Source organism: Antennarius striatus, chromosome 6 (genome assembly GCF_040054535.1).
Source record: "Antennarius striatus isolate MH-2024 chromosome 6, ASM4005453v1, whole genome shotgun sequence".
NCBI classification, from domain to species: domain Eukaryota; kingdom Metazoa; phylum Chordata; class Actinopteri; order Lophiiformes; family Antennariidae; genus Antennarius; species Antennarius striatus.
This window is the reverse complement of record NC_090781.1, coordinates 12859654-12879860: the sequence shown is the minus strand read 5'-3', so window position 1 is coordinate 12879860 and position 20207 is coordinate 12859654. Positions and strand designations below refer to the sequence as shown.

The 20207-nt window shown below is 39.7% G+C and overlaps 1 protein-coding gene across 1 annotated transcript in view; it reads left to right on the top strand.

Moving 5' to 3' along the window:
• Positions 1–20207, top strand: part of prx (periaxin) — a 51630-nt gene that overhangs the window by 11429 nt on the left and 19994 nt on the right. Inside the window, exons 2-5 of the mRNA XM_068316762.1 lie at positions 1521–1576; positions 3026–3130; positions 19291–19416; positions 19719–19878. Of these exons, the coding sequence (XP_068172863.1) occupies positions 1521–1576; positions 3026–3130; positions 19291–19416; positions 19719–19878 (447 nt within the window). The remainder of the gene's footprint in view (positions 1–1520; positions 1577–3025; positions 3131–19290; positions 19417–19718; positions 19879–20207) is intronic.

Below are 20207 nucleotides of genomic sequence, written 5' to 3'. Positions count from 1 at the left end.
GGCATCTATGCTGATATTCTACGCGCCCAAACACACACACACACACACACACACACACACACACACACACGCACACACACACACACACACACACACACACACAAACACACAACTTTAGCTTAGGCAGTTAAAGAAGTGATCACATGAAGGCAGGACTGTGAGGAACGACATTAATGAGCCGCAGTGACAGAAAGAAACGATTCTTGGAATAGCAAAGATTTGCTGTTTATTGTGGATTAAGCTTTCAAAATTCATAAAACTCTTTATATTTAATGATTTGTACAGACTCTTCCCAAGTTTCATCATCAGTTCGTGACTAACGATGTGCTGACTAACTTATGGGTATCGATTCCATTTGAAGGCATTTGCCAACCAGGCAATCTTAAATGTCTGAGTTGAAATCACAGCATCAAAAAACAAGCTATGAAACGATAACATTCAAATATTGTAGATAAATAATGTTCAACCTTATAGACGTTATTTGCTTTTTTTAAAATACAAATTTATATCTGGATTTGATGCTGCTCCGGATGACATGATGTCCATGATTTCCTGAAACTATACAGTGTGTAGATTTGTCAAATCTAACGACACTTTTCCTCATTTGATAACATTATTAAGTATAGATGGGGAATTCCTTAAATTCCTTGACAGTACACAATTTTTTAAAACTGAATTAAATGCCCAATACATATTTTAAGTTAGGAACTTCACTCCATCATTGCTTGGAAATAAGTCTGTACAAGGATGAACCCCTTTACCTTTGAAATGATCCATCAGGTGTTTTTGAGCATTCACAACTTCCCCAGTCTATTAGTGCACTGTAACAACTCTTTTAGGGTTGTGTATTAGGTACAGGTTTAGATATATTTTCTTTGTACTGGGTTGTGCTCCAAAGCACTAACTGAGTGATACATCACCAATTTTACTTTTAAACAGACATGGATATTTCCACAATAATCAAATATCAAATGTTTATTTGCTACTCCATTCCTACAGTAAAACTTGGTTACTATAACACGATGTTACTTTTGTTGTGATTGTTTTTCTGCATGTTGCAGCAGTCCAGTTTGTTTCCTAAAACTGTGTAAGGGTAGAGTTTAGATGGTTTGGACTCATGTTACCGGTGCAGAGGTATGATGAAGACTACGGAAAGAATCTCAAGACCGCCGACCCAGGGGACACCATAGCAGCCGCGTCAACTCCCTATGCATAAGTCCGACATGAACACCTCAAGAACGCTATTGGACCGTTATATGATACAGTCGTACAGATGGTATGTCACTGGAGGCTGGGATTACCACACATAAAGATACACAAAATTTTGTGTAATAAAAGTCTGCTGAAAAAACATGTATTCATTAAATGAATCTGACAGCTTTCATATGCAGGCAGGTTGTGAGCATGCACACACATGAATCCGACAGGAGGTACATGTATAGGTTTCTATACAGATTAATGCAATAATATGGCCACTAAATAATAAGGGGAAAATGTAAGCACACTTTTTTCTGTTTCAGACTCTGACAGAGACCAAGAGGACAGCCATGTTTTCAGTCAGACCAGAGATCCAGCTGTAAGTAGACACACACCTCAGATCTGCCCATGCACATAAACAACCATGTTGGTGTTTCAGTAACTGCATTAAAGTGACCAGGAAATATGTTACACATATATATTTAAAATTCCATCAATTACTACACTTCATAAACAAAACTTACATGAATTATTGTCTATGAAAGGTGCTATAGATTATCATTTACCAGTTGGTCAGATGATTGCAGGAAATGGATTTCTCCGTATTAAATTATACCGCCAATCATTTAAAAGAGCAAGAGACATTCGATGGAAAAATAAGGATCATCTTAATGAATACCAACAAGCATCTGACAGTTTTAGTTATCAAGTGTGACAAATAGCAGCAGCGTGACATCAGGTGAAGAACGGAGGCAGGATGTTTTTACAGGATCAGTTATGTGAGAGTTGATGAATCAAGACAAGGAAGGAGAGGTTTGGGAAACTGGAACATGATGTTTCCTCCAGGAAGGAGGTAAAAGGCATATCAGTGTCTTTTCATGCAACTAAAAGAAAAATCAGCGTTGATCAGGCTCACAAATTACGAATCTATATATAATTTCGAATCTATATTGTAGAAACTATATAGAGAATAAGTATTTTTTTAAATGCATGTCTCCAGAAAACCCAAATCAGTATTCCACTATCAGTATCAGAAATGCCTGACTGTCTCTGTTCAGCTGTCAGTCAATAACCACATCCTCAGGTGGATTTGATCAGAAACTATACTGTAGTATGTGTTTCTTACTGAGAAAGTAGATTATCCTAACATGGGATCCTGGACATTCCCAGTGCTCCAAGTGCTCAGATCAGTTTCAGACTGCAGTAATGGGATGCTGGAAACCTCAAATGTCAATGGTGGTTGAAATAATTGAAGAAAATTCCCAATGTCGTAGTGTTGCTGCTGTAGATGGTTGAATAATCTAAATCAGTAGTGTTAAAGTGCAAACCCAGCCTGAGAACAGCGGAAGGATGTATGTTCAATCAACTGTATTGCTGATTGTGGGTGGGTTTGGTTTAATTAATTCACTAGTAAAAAGAAAATGTTCAATAGAGCACATTCAAACTCATTTCTGCACATTTCTGCTCCTTTCTCAGCTGTAGAAGTGCTATCTACTGCTAAAAAAAGCTTACACTTACGCAATACAGTAACATGATCAATAATAATAACAATTCATAACATACTTCGACTTTATTTATGAAAGGTGTTTTGTAATCTCAAGTAATTTTGACTAAATGGAATTATTCTGCAATGTCAATACCCAGATATTCCGAAAGTTTGTGTCGAACGACAGGACAGTCCTTCAAGTTGAACATATTTGAGGTGTTAAATTAAATTGAGCTGCTTTATTTTAGGGTTTGTAGGGTAATTTCTGACTTGTGGGACAAGAGTGTAAAGGTTGTGAAGACAACACCAGGACTGACGCTGTGACTGTGACTCTGTTGGCAGGTAAAAGACAAGAGGCGGTCGTCCCCTTCCAACAGATCCTCCTCCGCCCCCCAACGCAACCCTCACTACAGCTCCACAGACGAACAGGAGAGCCCCGAGAGAGTGGTCAGACAGACAGACAAGCAGATAGACAGACAGACACAAGGACACAGACACAGACACACACAGACACACACAGACACACACAGACACACACACACACACACACACACACACATACTCACTTATACTACCTTACCGGGTCTCACTCATCTTTGCTACTTTGTGGGGTCCACCCTTTCCACTGGTGCTACAACTTTGTAAAAAATCAGGCAAGCTGGAAAAAAAATCTATTTCACAAATATCACTTGAGTTTAACATATTTCCAAACTTTTGTCTCCAAGTAAGTTTTTTGCTGCATTGTGGGGCCCAATTTCTAGCATTTACTACCTTAGACGCCCTTTTTTACACACCTGCACACACATTTCTAGCTTTTATATCGTAGCGTGGTACAAGACATGTGACAAAGACATGAATGCTTTACATTAACCCAGCTTTATCAACAAACAAGAAAAAACTTAAATAAATATGGCCTCATCACAACAAAATGCAAAATAAAAAACAGGCAGTGACAAAAACATACAAAACCTTACTGCCTTGCTCTCCACTGGGTTTTTTTTCCAAAAAGACCTTCTTTTGAGCTTAGATCACCATAACTTTATAAAAGAAAAAACAAGTGGGCTTCATTTCAAAAATATAAAATCAAAAACAGGCAGTGAAAAACATAAAACAAAAACTTTCTACCCTGAGGCCTTCTTTTAGCCTTAGTTCAATTTAAAAAAAAAAAAAAAAACTTAAAGAAAGATAACTTTATAAAAGAAAAAACTGAAAATAAAGTGGGCCACATCTCCATCCATCCATTTTCTGCCACTGTGTCCACCGTGGCGGGTCACAGGGTGCTGAAGCCTATCCCATGCTGGCGTAGGGCGTGAGGCGGGGGACACTGCGGCTGTTGGAGTGGGAGGCTGCTTGTTTATCACCTATGAATTCAGATCAAAACAATCATTTGCAAGCTGGTAAAGATAAAATCTGCTATTTTTAGATATTTCTGTCTTAAAAGCACTAGTTCAAGTGAAAGCAGCTTCTGAAATGACATGTGAACTCAAAAATAACAGCATTGTTCAGTCTATACTAGAGGAACAAGGAAATAAAACAACAAATGAAGGAGTAACATGGGTTACATTCAACATAGCCATGTCAAACCTCTAATACTTAATAAAGTGCTATTTTATGACAGTAATGACTTGACTTGGTTGTTGACAGGTGTTGCCAATTGTTTATAAAGTAATATATTATAAGTTACAGACGGAAGGGCCCCACAAGGATAAGACTAGAAACGGAGTGTGTAAAGTTAACTGGCTGCAACAAAAGAGAAAACTGTGTGTCCAGGATTTCAAGACCCCACAAGGACAAGACCAGGGACACATGAGTGTGTAAATGCATAGAGGTGAATGTAGACAGAACTAGAAATATGACTGAGGTCAAGTCTGTTACTTCAAATAGGACACAAATCCAGGCAGTAACCATTAGTGAAACACAAGCAGCACTAGCCCTTCTTATTCTGGTTAATGTACAAGTTAAAATAACTGAGAATGATGGCTTCTGCATTGCTACTTTACCTGTATGCTGTCACAGGCGCTGATGTAATCAGTCTGAGATTGTAGATCCAAGGGTACCATCTCTGGTGCGGATGTTGGAATGGGAGGCTGCTTGTTTATCACCTGTGAATTCAGATCAAAACAATCGTTTGCAAGCTGGTAAACATAAAACCTGCTATTTGTAGATATTTCTGTCTTAAAAGCACTAGTTCAAGTGAAAGCAGCTTCTGAAATGACATGTAAACTCAAAAATAACAGCATTGTTCAGTCTATACCTGAGGAACAAGGAAATAAAACAACAAATGAAGGAGTAACATGGGTTACATTCAACATAGCCATGTCAAACCTCTAATACTTAATAAAGTGCTATTTTATGACAGTAATGACTTGACTTGGTTGTTGACAGGTGTTGCCAATTGTTTATAAAGTAATATATTATAAGTTACAGACGGAAGGGCCCCACAAGGATAAGACTAGAAACGGAGTGTGTAAAGTTAACTGGCTGCAACAAAAGAGAAAACTGTGTGTCCAGGATTTCAAGACCCCACAAGGACAAGACCAGGGACACATGAGTGTGTAAATGCATAGAGGTGAATGTAGACAGAACTAGAAATATGACTGAGGTCAAGTCTGTTACTTCAAATAGGACACAAATCCAGGCAGTAACCATTAGTGAAACACAAGCAGCACTAGCCCTTCTTATTCTGGTTAATGTACAAGTTAAAATAACTGAGAATGATGGCTTCTGCATTGCTACTTTACCTGTATGCTGTCACAGGCGCTGATGTAATCAGTCTGAGATTGTAGATCCAAGGGTACCATCTCTGGTGCGGATGTTGGAATGGGAGGCTGCTTGTTTATCACCTGTGAATTCAGATCAAAACAATCGTTTGCAAGCTGGTAAACATAAAACCTGCTATTTGTAGATATTTCTGTCTTAAAAGCACTAGTTCAAGTGAAAGCAGCTTCTGAAATGACATGTAAACTCAAAAATAACAGCATTGTTCAGTCTATACCTGAGGAACAAGGAAATAAAACAACAAATGAAGGAGTAACATGGGTTACATTCAACATAGCCATGTCAAACCTCTAATACTTAATAAAGTGCTATTTTATGACAGTAATGACTTCACTTGGTTGTTGACAGGTGTTGCCAATTGTTTATAAAGTAATATATTATAAGTTACAGACGGAAGGGCCCCACAAGGATAAGACTAGAAACGGAGTGTGTAAAGTTAACTGGCTGCAACAAAAGAGAAAACTGTGTGTCCAGGATTTCAAGACCCCACAAGGACAAGACCAGGGACACATGAGTGTGTAAATGCATAGAGGTGAATGTAGACAGAACTAGAAATATGACTGAGGTCAAGTCTGTTACTTCAAATAGGACACAAATCCAGGCAGTAACCATTAGTGAAACACAAGCAGCACTAGCCCTTCTTATTCTGGTTAATGTACAAGTTAAAATAACTGAGAATGATGGCTTCTGCATTGCTACTTTACCTGTTTGTTGTCACAGGCGCTGATGTAATCAGTCTGAGATTGTAGATCCAAGGTTACCATCTCAGGTGCGGATGTTGGAATGGGAGGCTGCTTGTTTATCACCTGTGAATTCAGATCAAAACAATCGTTTGCAAGCTGGTAAAGATAAAACCTGCTATTTGTAGATATTTCTGTCTTAAAAGCACTAGTTCAAGTGAAAGCAGCTTCTGAAATGACATGTGAACTCAAAAATAACAGCATTGTTCAGTCTATACTAGAGGAACAAGGAAATAAAACAACAAATGAAAGAGTAACATGGGTTACATTCAACATAGCCATGTCAAATCTCTAATACTTAATAAAGTGCTATTTTATGACAGTAATGACTTCACTTGGTTGTTGACAGGTGTTGCCAATTGTTTATAAAGTAATATATTATAAGTTACAGACGGAAGGGCCCCACAAGGATAAGACTAGAAACGGAGTGTGTAAAGTTAACTGGCTGCAACAAAAGAGAAAACTGTGTGTCCAGGATTTCAAGACCCCACAAGGACAAGACCAGGGACACATGAGTGTGTAAATGCATAGAGGTGAATGTAGACAGAACTAGAAATATGACTAAGGTCAAGTCTGTTACTTCAAATAGGACACAAATCCAGGCAGTAACCATTAGTGAAACACAAGCAGCACTAGCCCTTCTTATTCTGGTTAATGAACAAGTTAAAATAACTGGGAATGATGGCTTCAGCATTGCTACTTTACCTGTATGCTGTCACAGGCGCTGATGTAATCAGTCTGAGATTGTAGATCCAAGGGTACCATCTCTGGTGCGGATGTTGGAATGGGAGGCTGCTTGTTTATCACCTGTGAATTCAGATCAAAACAATCGTTTGCAAGCTGGTAAACATAAAACCTGCTATTTGTAGATATTTCTGTCTTAAAAGCACTAGTTCAAGTGAAAGCAGCTTCTGAAATGACATGTAAACTCAAAAATAACAGCATTGTTCAGTCTATACCTGAGGAACAAGGAAATAAAACAACAAATGAAGGAGTAACATGGGTTACATTCAACATAGCCATGTCAAACCTCTAATACTTAATAAAGTGCTATTTTATGACAGTAATGACTTGACTTGGTTGTTGACAGGTGTTGCCAATTGTTTATAAAGTAATATATTATAAGTTACAGACGGAAGGGCCCCACAAGGATAAGACTAGAAACGGAGTGTGTAAAGTTAACTGGCTGCAACAAAAGAGAAAACTGTGTGTCCAGGATTTCAAGACCCCACAAGGACAAGACCGGGGACACATGAGTGTGTAAATGCATAGAGGTGAATGTAGACAGAACTAGAAATATGACTAAGGTCAAGTCTGTTACTTCAAATAGGACACAAATCCAGGCAGTAACCATTAGTGAAACACAAGCAGCACTAGCCCTTCTTATTCTGGTTAATGTACAAGTTAAAATAACTGAGAATGATGGCTTCTGCATTGCTACTTTACCTGTATGCTGTCACAGGCGCTGATGTAATCAGTCTGAGATTGTAGATCCAAGGGTACCATCTCTGGTGCGGATGTTGGAATGGGAGGCTGCTTGTTTATCACCTGTGAATTCAGATCAAAACAATCGTTTGCAAGCTGGTAAACATAAAACCTGCTATTTGTAGATATTTCTGTCTTAAAAGCACTAGTTCAAGTGAAAGCAGCTTCTGAAATGACATGTAAACTCAAAAATAACAGCATTGTTCAGTCTATACCTGAGGAACAAGGAAATAAAACAACAAATGAAGGAGTAACATGGGTTACATTCAACATAGCCATGTCAAACCTCTAATACTTAATAAAGTGCTATTTTATGACAGTAATGACTTGACTTGGTTGTTGACAGGTGTTGCCAATTGTTTATAAAGTAATATATTATAAGTTACAGGCGGAAGGGCCCCACAAGGATAAGACTAGAAACGGAGTGTGTAAAGTTAACTGGCTGCAACAAAAGAGAAAACTGTGTGTCCAGGATTTCAAGACCCCACAAGGACAAGACCAGGGACACATGAGTGTGTAAATGCATAGAGGTGAATGTAGACAGAACTAGAAATATGACTGAGGTCAAGTCTGTTACTTCAAATAGGACACAAATCCAGGCAGTAACCATTAGTGAAACACAAGCAGCACTAGCCCTTCTTATTCTGGTTAATGTACAAGTTAAAATAACTGAGAATGATGGCTTCTGCATTGCTACTTTACCTGTTTGTTGTCACAGGCGCTGATGTAATCAGTCTGAGATTGTAGATCCAAGGTTACCATCTCAGGTGCGGATGTTGGAATGGGAGGCTGCTTGTTTATCACCTGTGAATTCAGATCAAAACAATCGTTTGCAAGCTGGTAAAGATAAAACCTGCTATTTGTAGATATTTCTGTCTTAAAAGCACTAGTTCAAGTGAAAGCAGCTTCTGAAATGACATGTGAACTCAAAAATAACAGCATTGTTCAGTCTATACTAGAGGAACAAGGAAATAAAACAACAAATGAAAGAGTAACATGGGTTACATTCAACATAGCCATGTCAAATCTCTAATACTTAATAAAGTGCTATTTTATGACAGTAATGACTTCACTTGGTTGTTGACAGGTGTTGCCAATTGTTTATAAAGTAATATATTATAAGTTACAGACGGAAGGGCCCCACAAGGATAAGACTAGAAACGGAGTGTGTAAAGTTAACTGGCTGCAACAAAAGAGAAAACTGTGTGTCCAGGATTTCAAGACCCCACAAGGACAAGACCAGGGACACATGAGTGTGTAAATGCATAGAGGTGAATGTAGACAGAACTAGAAATATGACTGTAAGGTCAAGTCTGTTACATCAAATAGGACACAAATCCAGGCAGTAACCATTAGTGAAACACAAGCAGCACTAGCCCTTCTTATTCTGGTTAATGTACAAGTTAAAATAACTGGGAATGATGGCTTCTGCATTGCTACTTTACCTGTTTGTTGTCACAGGCGCTGATGTAATCAGTCTGAGATTGTAGATCCAAGGGTACCAATTTCAGGTGCAGCTGGTGGAATGGGAGGCTGCTTGTTTATCACCTGTGAATTCAGATCAAAACAATCGTTTGCAAGCTGGTAAACATAAAACCTGCTATTTGTAGATATTTCTGTCTTAAAAGCACTAGTTCAAGTGAAAGCAGCTTCTGAAATGACATGTAAACTCAAAAATAACAGCATTGTTCAGTCTATACCTGAGGAACAAGGAAATAAAACAACAAATGAAGGAGTAACATGGGTTACATTCAACATAGCCATGTCAAACCTCTAATACTTAATAAAGTGCTATTTTATGACAGTAATGACTTCACTTGGTTGTTGACAGGTGTTGCCAATTGTTTATAAAGTAATATATTATAAGTTACAGACGGAAGGGCCCCACAAGGATAAGACTAGAAACGGAGTGTGTAAAGTTAACTGGCTGCAACAAAAGAGAAAACTGTGTGTCCAGGATTTCAAGACCCCACAAGGACAAGACCAGGGACACATGAGTGTGTAAATGCATAGAGGTGAATGTAGACAGAACTAGAAATATGACTGTAAGGTAAAGAACTTAATTATTTTACATTGAATAATTAGCAGTTGAAATGAAGTTTGTTCCCAAAGATATGTTTTTGCTATGCATCCTAAATATCAACTTTATAACAGTGTATTGTGCACCCAAATAATGCCCTGTACCTTTATTGGCGTCAATATGTCATTCAATAAATGCTGGTTTGTCCCTCGCAGACAGAATGTATGATTTTGCATCATCTGCAGGCCCTAATCCTGGTTCTCCTTGTTGACATTAGGCCTCTGTGAAAATATTGTTAAATTGTTTCAAATGTATCCAACAACACAAACAACATCCTTCCAAACTAATAACTGATTTAAAGACATATTCATAATCATAGTTCATAATCATCTGGAATAGTCATGTTGATGTATACTTGGAAGTTGCACAAATTTTAAGGTACTGTGATAGAGCCAGCCTGTCCTTACCACAATTTTTTCCAATCTCCTACATTCATTACTATTAGTTTAGTGTATTCTAATTCATTTGAACATTTTTTATATCAACATGACCTTGTATTACAACGCGTACACTACAACATCCAATTTAAGTCCTAATTATTTCAGTAGGTTGCTCCACATGGTCAGCACCTCACCAAACATTTGTTTGCTCCACATGGCACACCCTGAACATTTGATGCTGCTAGGCCAGTTATGTATTACATTTTTTTCAGTTTGTCCCAATTTTTATTATGTTACAGGTATACCAAAGTATACCTGGCCCTCATCAAAAGAACTTTACAGGCACTGTCCTTTATAATGGTTAAATATCTGTTTTGTCAAGGTGCAGACATAGGGAGACACAAATGTAAACACATTCCAGCTTCAATAGATCAATATTCAGAACTGGATTCACTCAACCCATAACCAGATATAGTACATTCCCTGATAAACATTTCTACTTATCCCCCAAAAGAGAAGGCGATACATGTTCTTGTTGATTGCTCATATCCATTTTGTCAAGCAAAGATCAATATACTTTTATAGGAATTTCCACCTCAATGCTTCTCACAAGCAAAATGCCACATCATCTACAAATTCTATTGTTGTCACCAGAGCATCTGTATTCACCCAAAACCACAATTTAAAGCAAAATGAATATTTTATTTTTTCCCAAAACTGCACTGTAACTCAAAGTACAGTTAGAGAAAAGTCAGCTATATATATAATCAAATGATGTCATTCAAAAAGCATTCGTAAGTTGAGAAGTGCTCCTTTGGGGTAAAAACATGCATGTAGAAGGGTTGCTGAATCAACCATTCTGAAATCACCACAAACTCAAATTTACATTTCTGCAGTTTGTATGATGGGCTGTATCACACACAAATGGACAGTATCCAAACACCCTGAATGCATCACTAACATTGCATACGGCCTCAAGTCAGTAAATTAAATTACTACAATCACTTTCTGCATATCTCCAAGAAACTACAGATGTATCCAGTAGGATCAGTCACCTGAACATCAGCCTCAGACTCTGGATGAGTGTGAACTACGTTGACACGCCTTCCAAAACGAGCGTTACATGCATGCTAGCATATACGTGCACGACACGTGCACGCAGGTTAAATATATAAAAATAGCATTAATATTTGTATTATTCTGGCTATCAGTCAAAAATAATGTGTAATTACACACATATACGACCAAATACCACACACAAAAACTTTTAAAACGTGATTTACGCACACGGGTACATACACTCATCGCGCACAAAAACTAGCATCAGTACTGGTTATTATTCTTGCTGTCAAAAACCGTGCAGTGACGCATCGCCTGTCTGACAACTTTCTGTTAAAGCCATGTTAGATTCGTGACGTATTAACACACTTACCTCGGATTTCACCACAGGAATGTGCTTTCAGCCACAACAGAAACAGAACTTCCGTGTCCGCTGCTCTTCATCCAACTTCTCTCCGTGACTCGAATGAGATGCGGACGTCTGAGGAGTTGACTGGCAGCGCCGGCAGTCGCGCGCGTCTGAGCGTCACGTGCCTGTCACGTGTCAGCGGACTGGCTCCCTGCAGCCACACTGATCACGTGACAGCGGACTGGCTCCCTGCAGCCACACTGATCACGTGACAGCGGACTGGCTCCCTGCAGCCACACTGATCACGTGACAGCGGACTGGCTCCCTGCAGCCACACTGATCACGTGACAGCGGACTGGCTCCCTGCAGCCACACTGATCACGTGACAGCGGACTGGCTCCCTGCAGCCACACTGATCACGTGACAGCGGACTGGCTCCCTGCAGCCACACTGACGCCTTGAATACATGAAGGAGTTCAGGAGGGAAACCAGGTCTGGTAGCCCAACAGCTACATGACCTCTGAATGTATGCTCACAAATTAAACGCGGTCTTGTGGTCTGTGTAATATTGTAAATTCTGTGATTGTATGACAGCAGATAGTAGATAATTTCTGCCCAGGATTAATAAAGTAAATTTATATACTTTATTAATCCCTGTAGGAAAATTATTAGTAGCACAGTATAGACCCCACTATTAGTTCTGGTGTTATGCATACAGGCCCGTAACACTCAGAGACACACAAGGGGCCTTCCTGCATTCAGTGACATCTCCCGCTGTCAGCTCACACTAAGAAGTGACCGCCAGTCTCTCACAGCGGAGGGGGGGAGCGGGGGTGGGGGAGGGGCGGCGGCAGCTCCACACCGCAGGTCAGGACAGCAGAGTCAGGGGAGGCCAGACAGAGGAGCAACAGGGAGGGACAAGGATATTCCTAAACACGGTAAAAAGTAGTGCTGTCAGGCGATTACAAAAATAATCTCATTAAAACTAGGATTTGTAATTAATCTAATTAATCACATTTTAATCTCATACCTGCTAAAGGCCCCCAAATAAAGAATTTGAATTCTAGGACATTACAAAATTGTAGCGCATGACTAATCAATAGAATACACCAAGAAGAGATCACGTGTACAACATTCCAAGCATGAAAACCCTCTCTCAAAAAAATCATCCCTGCAAGAGAGGGTTAATAAAGCCCTCTCTAACAACCAACAGCTGGACATCCTGAACCCCCACATCCTTCTCGTCAGTTACCTGTCATTTTATTGAAGACGATAAAATGGTGTCCTGCCTTCTGAATTGTTTTGAGTTCAGTGACAGACACACATCTGAGAACTTAGCAGGGGAACTGCTCAGAGTGGCAAAAGAGTGGAATGTTATCAACAAAGTAGGTGGTTGTGTTATTGACAATGCAGCGAACATAACCAAAGCAGTTAAAACCCTGAAATGAACCCAGCACAATTATGAAATGTCTTGCACACACAATTAACCTGATTGTGAGAGATGCTCTGAAGGTGATGAAGCCTGCTGTGGAGAAAGTCAATAGTGGAATATTTCCACAGGAGCACAACAGCCACACACAGGCTCAAAATAACACAACGACAGATGGACATGCCTGAGCTGAAGCTCAGAGAAGATTGTATGATAAGGTGGAACTCCACCTTTCATATGATAAAACGGATTCTGGAGTCCAAGGATGCAGTCATCTCTAACCTAGCTGTTATCAATGTACCGGTCGATCCTCCGAGCCAAGAGGAATGGGAGGTACTGCAGGAGGCATGCACTGTTCTGGAGCAATTTGAGGAGGTCGCTGTGGAGATCAGTGCAGACAGGTGCAGTATACAAATGTTGTTACATTATTATTAGTATTATTATTATTAGTAGTAGTAATTGTTGTTGCATTACTGGAATAAAAGGCTGAGTAGACATGAAATAATTTTAATACACCTGCACATAAAACAAAGCGTAATATTAACACCCATTGTTTATTCTTTTTCAGCTATGTTACAGCCTCCAAAATGTTAATCCTGCGCAGGGTTCTGCAGAGAGTGACAGCTCAGAACCAGACCAGCGTAACCACAGCATGTGAAAGAGCTAGTAGAGGCTCCCTGTGCATCCATGGACAGAAAGTTCCATAGAATGGAATATAACACTGTTCTGTCAGAAACCAACATTCTTTATCCAAGATTCAAGAAGCTGACCTTCAATGACACTAAAGCAGTTGATGAAGCTATTCAGAGAATAACTGCAGCAGCAGCAAGGTTCAACCAGCCAACTCCACTTCCAGGGGGCCAAGATGGAGCAGAGGATGAGCAAGAGGGGCCACAAGCATCTGCTGTTTGGAGATTCTTTGAAGAAAGAGCAAGTGAAGACACTACAAGAAGGAAGCCTTCAGCAGATGCAATACTGGAAGTGAGACCCTACCTTGAGGAGCCCCTTTGCCAGTTACGTGCAGATCCACTAAACTGGTGGGAAAACAAGGCTTCACTTTGCCCACACCTCACACACGTGATGACATGGAGACTGTGCATTGGTGCAACGTCATTTCCCTCCCAGAGAATTTTCTCCAAAACCGGGCAGATCATGACTGACAGAAGAAGCCCAATCAGTCCCTCAAAGCGGACACACATGGTGTTTCTGAATGCCAATCTTCACTAAACACATTATTTGGATGCTGATCTTTTTCTTTTGTTTTACATATTTTCATTTATATTTTGTTGTGTTGCGAGGTTTTAAGGGATTCTGTGTTGTTTGACTGTCGATTTTTTTTATATAAAATAAGTTTTAAGTTTAAATTCATTTAAAGTGCACTGTAGAGTGAAAAAAATAAAGGCATACTTATATAATAAACATATATAAATAAAAAGTATGAGATTTTTACATTATTAATTCATTTGTACATAATTTTACATTATAATTTTATATTATTGGTATAATATATTGATGAAAGCAACAAAAAAAGAGCTGGAATTCCCATCACTTAAAGGGACAGTAAAGTTAATTTTAAGTGACATATATGTTATTCATCATTATGAAAAATAGAAGAACATTTTTTATATCTGTATCATCATCCGTTTGGTCAAAAAAAGCTTAAAATCTGCACTGCAGCAGCTTCCGCATTCAGTGGTCACGTGGGCGTCATACGTCACTGGGGCCAAACATAGCTTAGCAGCCATAAGAAACAATGCAATCCACGTCGCGATTAACTCCAAAAATATCATGGTTACCTGCATGGTGAACGGTTGTGTCAACAGACTTGACACAACAGACGCGACTTTCGAATAAATTCACTGTGGAATGAATAACAACTAGAGTTGTTATTCATTCCACACAGTCCAATAGTAATAAATGCAGTTAGCTCAATGCTATCATAATATGTACAATCTCATTGATGGGCTAGCGCATTAGCATTTTTAGCGCGATACCTTCCCAGAAGGTATTCTAAAGAACGACAGGTCCTTGTCTTCGCGTCTTTTTGCTGTTCTGTTGACACAACTGTTCACTGCGCAGGTAATCATGATATTTTTGGAGTTAACCGCGACGTGGATTGTATTGTTTCTTATGGCCGCTAAGCTATGTTCGGCCCCAGTGACGCCCACGTGACCACTGAATGCGGAAGCTGCTGCGGTGCAGATTTTAAGCTTTTTTGACCAAACTGATGATGCTACACATTTAAAATTTATTTTTTCTTCTATTTTTCATTATGATAAATAACATATATGTCATTTAAAATTAACTTTACTGTCCTTTAATAACTTTCATTTTCTGGCGCTGGTTGTGAGCTCTTATAAGTTGACACTAGTTTAACAAGTTAAGAAAGTTTTAAATATTGAAACAGCAAAATTATAACTTCTAACCATTAATGTACCTGCAGCGTTTGTCTGTCTCCCCATGTCCCCTCTCGCGTTGCCCGACTGACTTTCTGTAACACCACTTTAGGGAGACAGATAGGCTGCGCGCGGTTCACAGATAGGCTGTGCGCCTATTTACAATCAGGTCCTTTCGAAACTCCAGAAAAGATTGTCTCAGCAGATTAACCCAGGTGATGTGTCTCATGCTAATGACCCTCAATAGCATACAAAGGCTCGGTGAAACTAGCATTTCAACATTTTTGTTTATTTATCATCTATCCATCCATCTATCCATCCATTGGTCTGTGTCTGTTTCAACAATGTCTGCATTTTATATAAAACCACTGCGGAGGATTTATTATTAGACAACAGTTGTCCTGGCAACATTAACAATTATCGAGCAAATGAAGACCGGTCTGTGAAAATATTGTCTTAGATGAAACCGGTCAGTGGCGCAAAAAAGGTTGGGGACCGCTGCTCTAAAGCATAAGCAAGAGATCCATGTATTGTGGTTTTGGGGCAGCAGTTGCTCAGTGGTAAAGCAAGCGGTAGAGCGGGTCGTCCAATGTTCTGAGATGGGGGTTCAGATTCCCGCTCGTGCCCAAAAACACCCAAAGTGTGAGCTGATGGTGGGAGGTGTTAGCTCACGTCTGGAGCACTGCTGAGGTGCCTTTGAGCAAGGCGCCATCATCTTAGAAGTTGCGCATTGGATGCGCACCACGACGGAGCTGCCCGCCACTCTACCTCCCTCTCACCTGCATGCCCAAAGGCCCCTTGTGTGTGTTACAGGCCTGTACACACTATTTAGATGCATGTAACTACTAACCTGTGTGTAGAGTGGAGTCTTAATTTCCCTTTGGGGATTAATACACTTAATAAAAACTTTTTTTTTTAATTAAAATGAAAACCTTTTCATGAGAGTTCTAATGAAACATTCAACCAGCTATCCACCCATCTATCTATCATCTGCCCATTTATCTATAATCCATTCATCCATCCATGTATTTGTTTTAAAAATCATGATCATCTTGCCCGGCAGTTAACAAAAGAAGGCGAGCCAACCTTAGCTTGTAGCTAGCTAAAAAGCTCTGAAGCACAGGCAATAGATCCATTTGAAGTTGTGGTTAAACATGTGCTGCAGAGGTTTATTGAAATATCCATCCATCAATCCATCCATCTGTCTATCATTGTCATTTAACAATCATCATCATGACCAGCAGTTAGCAATACAAGCTAATGCTAACGCTAGCTAACGTTAGTTAACATTAGCTAACATTAACATTTGCTTCAGAGTTGGATTAAACACAATGGCATAGAAAAACTATCAATGTACAAATGTCATCCATCCATTCATCCATCTTCCGTTTATCTATCATCCATCCATCTATCAATCCATCCATCCATTCATCCATCCATCCATCCAATGATCATCAAGACCAGCAGTTAACAATAGAGTGCTAACACTAGCTTGTAGCTAGCTAACATAAAGCATAAACAAGAGATCCATGTATTGTGGTTAAAACATTTGCATGAGCGTTCTATTGAAATGTCCATCCATCTTTCCACCCATCCATCTCTACATTTCTACTGAAATATCCATCCATCTGTTTATTTTTATGTCATTTAACTATCATCATTATGACCAGCAGTTAGCAATAAAAGCTAATACTAATGTTAGCTATTTCTAGCTAACGCTAACGCTAGCTAACGCTAACGCTAGCTAACGCTATTTAACGCTAACGCTAGCGCTAGCTAACGCTCGTTAGCTAGCGTTAGCATTAATGTTGGCGTTAGCTACGTTAGCATTAGCTAACATTATCTAACATTAACATTTGCTGTAGAGTTGGATTAAACACAATGGCATTGAAAAAATATGTCCATATATGCAGCTCAGCAGCACTTCCTGCTTTTCCTGCTCTTGCAGGAAGTTGGGATACACACTTCCTGGAGTGTGTGTGAGATGCAGTACCATTTCCTACCACCAGGGTGAAAATGCACACACACCTGTACCCAACTTTTGCTACCTTATGGGACATGTCAAAAAAAAGGCAGGGGGCATATCAGGAGTGTCCCCTGAGCCTTTTGCAATGAAAAACCTTGTGGGGCCCACCATTTTGGGGTGCCTAAGGTCTTTGGGCCCCACAACGTTGGTCTAATCCAGGTCTGAAATCACCCTAAGGTAATATAAGTTAGTTCACACACACACACACACACACACACACACACACACACACACACACACACACACACACACACACACACACACACACACACACACACACACACACACACACACACACACACCTCTGGGGATGTTACAGCATGTTGATGAAGGTGTGAACAGATAACAGAGGAGAGAAACATACAAATCAACAGAGACATTAACACAATTCAGCCTTGTGCTGCTTAACACGACAGCATGCTTATCTCAGGAAGTGGTACATTATACATGCTAAACATCAGCAATTGCTAAAAATCCAAATTTTTGATTGTGAAATAACAACTAAAGGATTTTTTACTGCTGTTACCACTGTAACAGCAGTAAAAAATGTATCAACTAAAAAAATGTATCAACTGTTCAAAGAGCCTTCGCGACACACCAGCGGCGTTTCTAGAGTGGAACGACGGATGGACGGATGGATGGATGGATAGATGGATGCATGGATGGATGGATAGATGGATGGATGGATGGATGGGCGTTCAAAGAACTTATGAGTTGCGTTTCCCCTGGATGTACCTTCAGTTTATGTTTCTGGACTATGCAGGTTTTTGTGAAATTGACCTGAGGAACCTCAAAATTACAGCCACACAGCCAACATGGCAACTTTAGGACCTAGATTGTTGTTGGGATATACAGTACAGTGCACCCTCGTTCCTCGCAGTTAATGTGTCCCAGGAACCACACACGATTAATGAATTCCGGGATAGAGCGACAAACTATCCTATTATTTACGGTAATTTAAGTGTTTATGGCCCTCCCCATACTGATATCAAACCACCTTCTATCTGTATTACATTTTCCCACACTTATTGACTGTTCAAAGTACTTTTGTGTCTCATGTAAGTCTGAGACTCACATAACATAGCGCACCTCTGGATGCCGTCAGCCAGTAGAATGTGCGTACAGTGTCACGTGACTGCTACCAAAAATCCGCGATGAGGTGAAGTCACAAGCATTGATGTGTGAATGCATGAGGGCGCACTGTATTTGGGAATGGGAATGTAATATTTTGACTGACCTTGTGACCCCAGCATTCACCAGGCATTCACAGAGTGGATCACAATAGTCCAAGGCTAATGTGCTGAGCTAATTGTCCGCCACATAGACGTGTCATTTCTCCCAGCTCAGCACAGATGTCACTCATGGCCTTTTCATACGGCAGCAGGTGACGACCACCTGCTGGGGGCAAAGTCAACAATAAAATCACGTGAATGTGGTAGTTCTAAAACCAAACACAGGTGTCAGGGACTCTCTCCTAACCCACGTTCCTGGGCTGAAATGTAGCATGTTAGCACTTTAACAGTCTCTATGAAACAAAGCGATGCTGCTGCTTGTCACGGGACAGCGACACCCTCTGGTTTGAAACGGAAATGTGTCGGCCAGTTGACATTGTTTTCACCACACACACGCTCACAACACACACACACACACACACACACACACACACGCACACATACACACACAATCTTATAATACTGACCAGTGCATATAAACATCAACATGACTGTGGAGTTACCATCAAAAGATTTTGATTAAAAGTGATCATTCAAATATTTCTAATAATATACCACCTAAAATCTGACACTTCATGATTGATTTGTTTGATTTCTTTTTAGTTTTGTTGTGGCATCATGACGTGCTCCTCTCACCTTCCTGGTGTTTACAGGTACAGAAAGAGAAGCTCCATGCAGAATTGAAGCAGGTGTTGAGTCAGAAGAGAAGTCATCTACAAAAATCTATCTGCCAGCTAGCCCAGCCAGAGATGGACTCAGAGCCCACAGATGAACAGAAAGTAAGTAGGAGTCTAATGTAAACTGGCGTCCACAATTCAAGCTTCACAAGTTTAGTTCTGATTCATAAACAAATTATGTTCTTTGGTCACTCACTGATAAAGTGAAGAAATTTTGACTTTTAAGATGCATCTTGTTAGAAACAACAACCAAAATGATGTTCTTTAAGAAATAGGAATCAGTTGTTTCATTCGTCAGTTTTTGTTTATATGGCGCGTTATTCAATTTTAAGGTAATAACATGAATTGATGTTTGGCCAGATTTTGTTCCTGTAGAGAAAAAAAGTTGTGTGTTCTTGTTTTAGGGTGGGGAGGAATCCACTAAGGTGGTGGAAGTCGTGGTGGAGACAGAGGCAGAGGCTGGAGCCAGTGGCTACAGTGTGACCGGTGGTGGACAGAGAGGAATCTTTGTTAAGGATGTCCTCAAAGACTCACCAGCTGCTAAACATCTCAGTCTGAAGGAAGGTATCAGTGATCACATCTGATTCTTTTTGAGACCATAATTTCATCATAATCACTGCTTTACAATCCAACAATAAATAAAAATTGTACACTACAACATCTGAACCATATACTGGGTGTGTGTTGTAGGATTGTGAACCCCTGCTGATGCATTGGTCATCAATATTAGAATATTCAGTACTATTTTTCTAAATAAAAAATATATTTTTGTTTCAAAAAGTGACATTCTGGAAGACTGTGTACAGGTAAAAAAGGAAAAGTAATTATTTTCTACATTTACATGTATGTACTGTACATTTAATATGTCTACTGAAGCAATATTTTAAAACTGG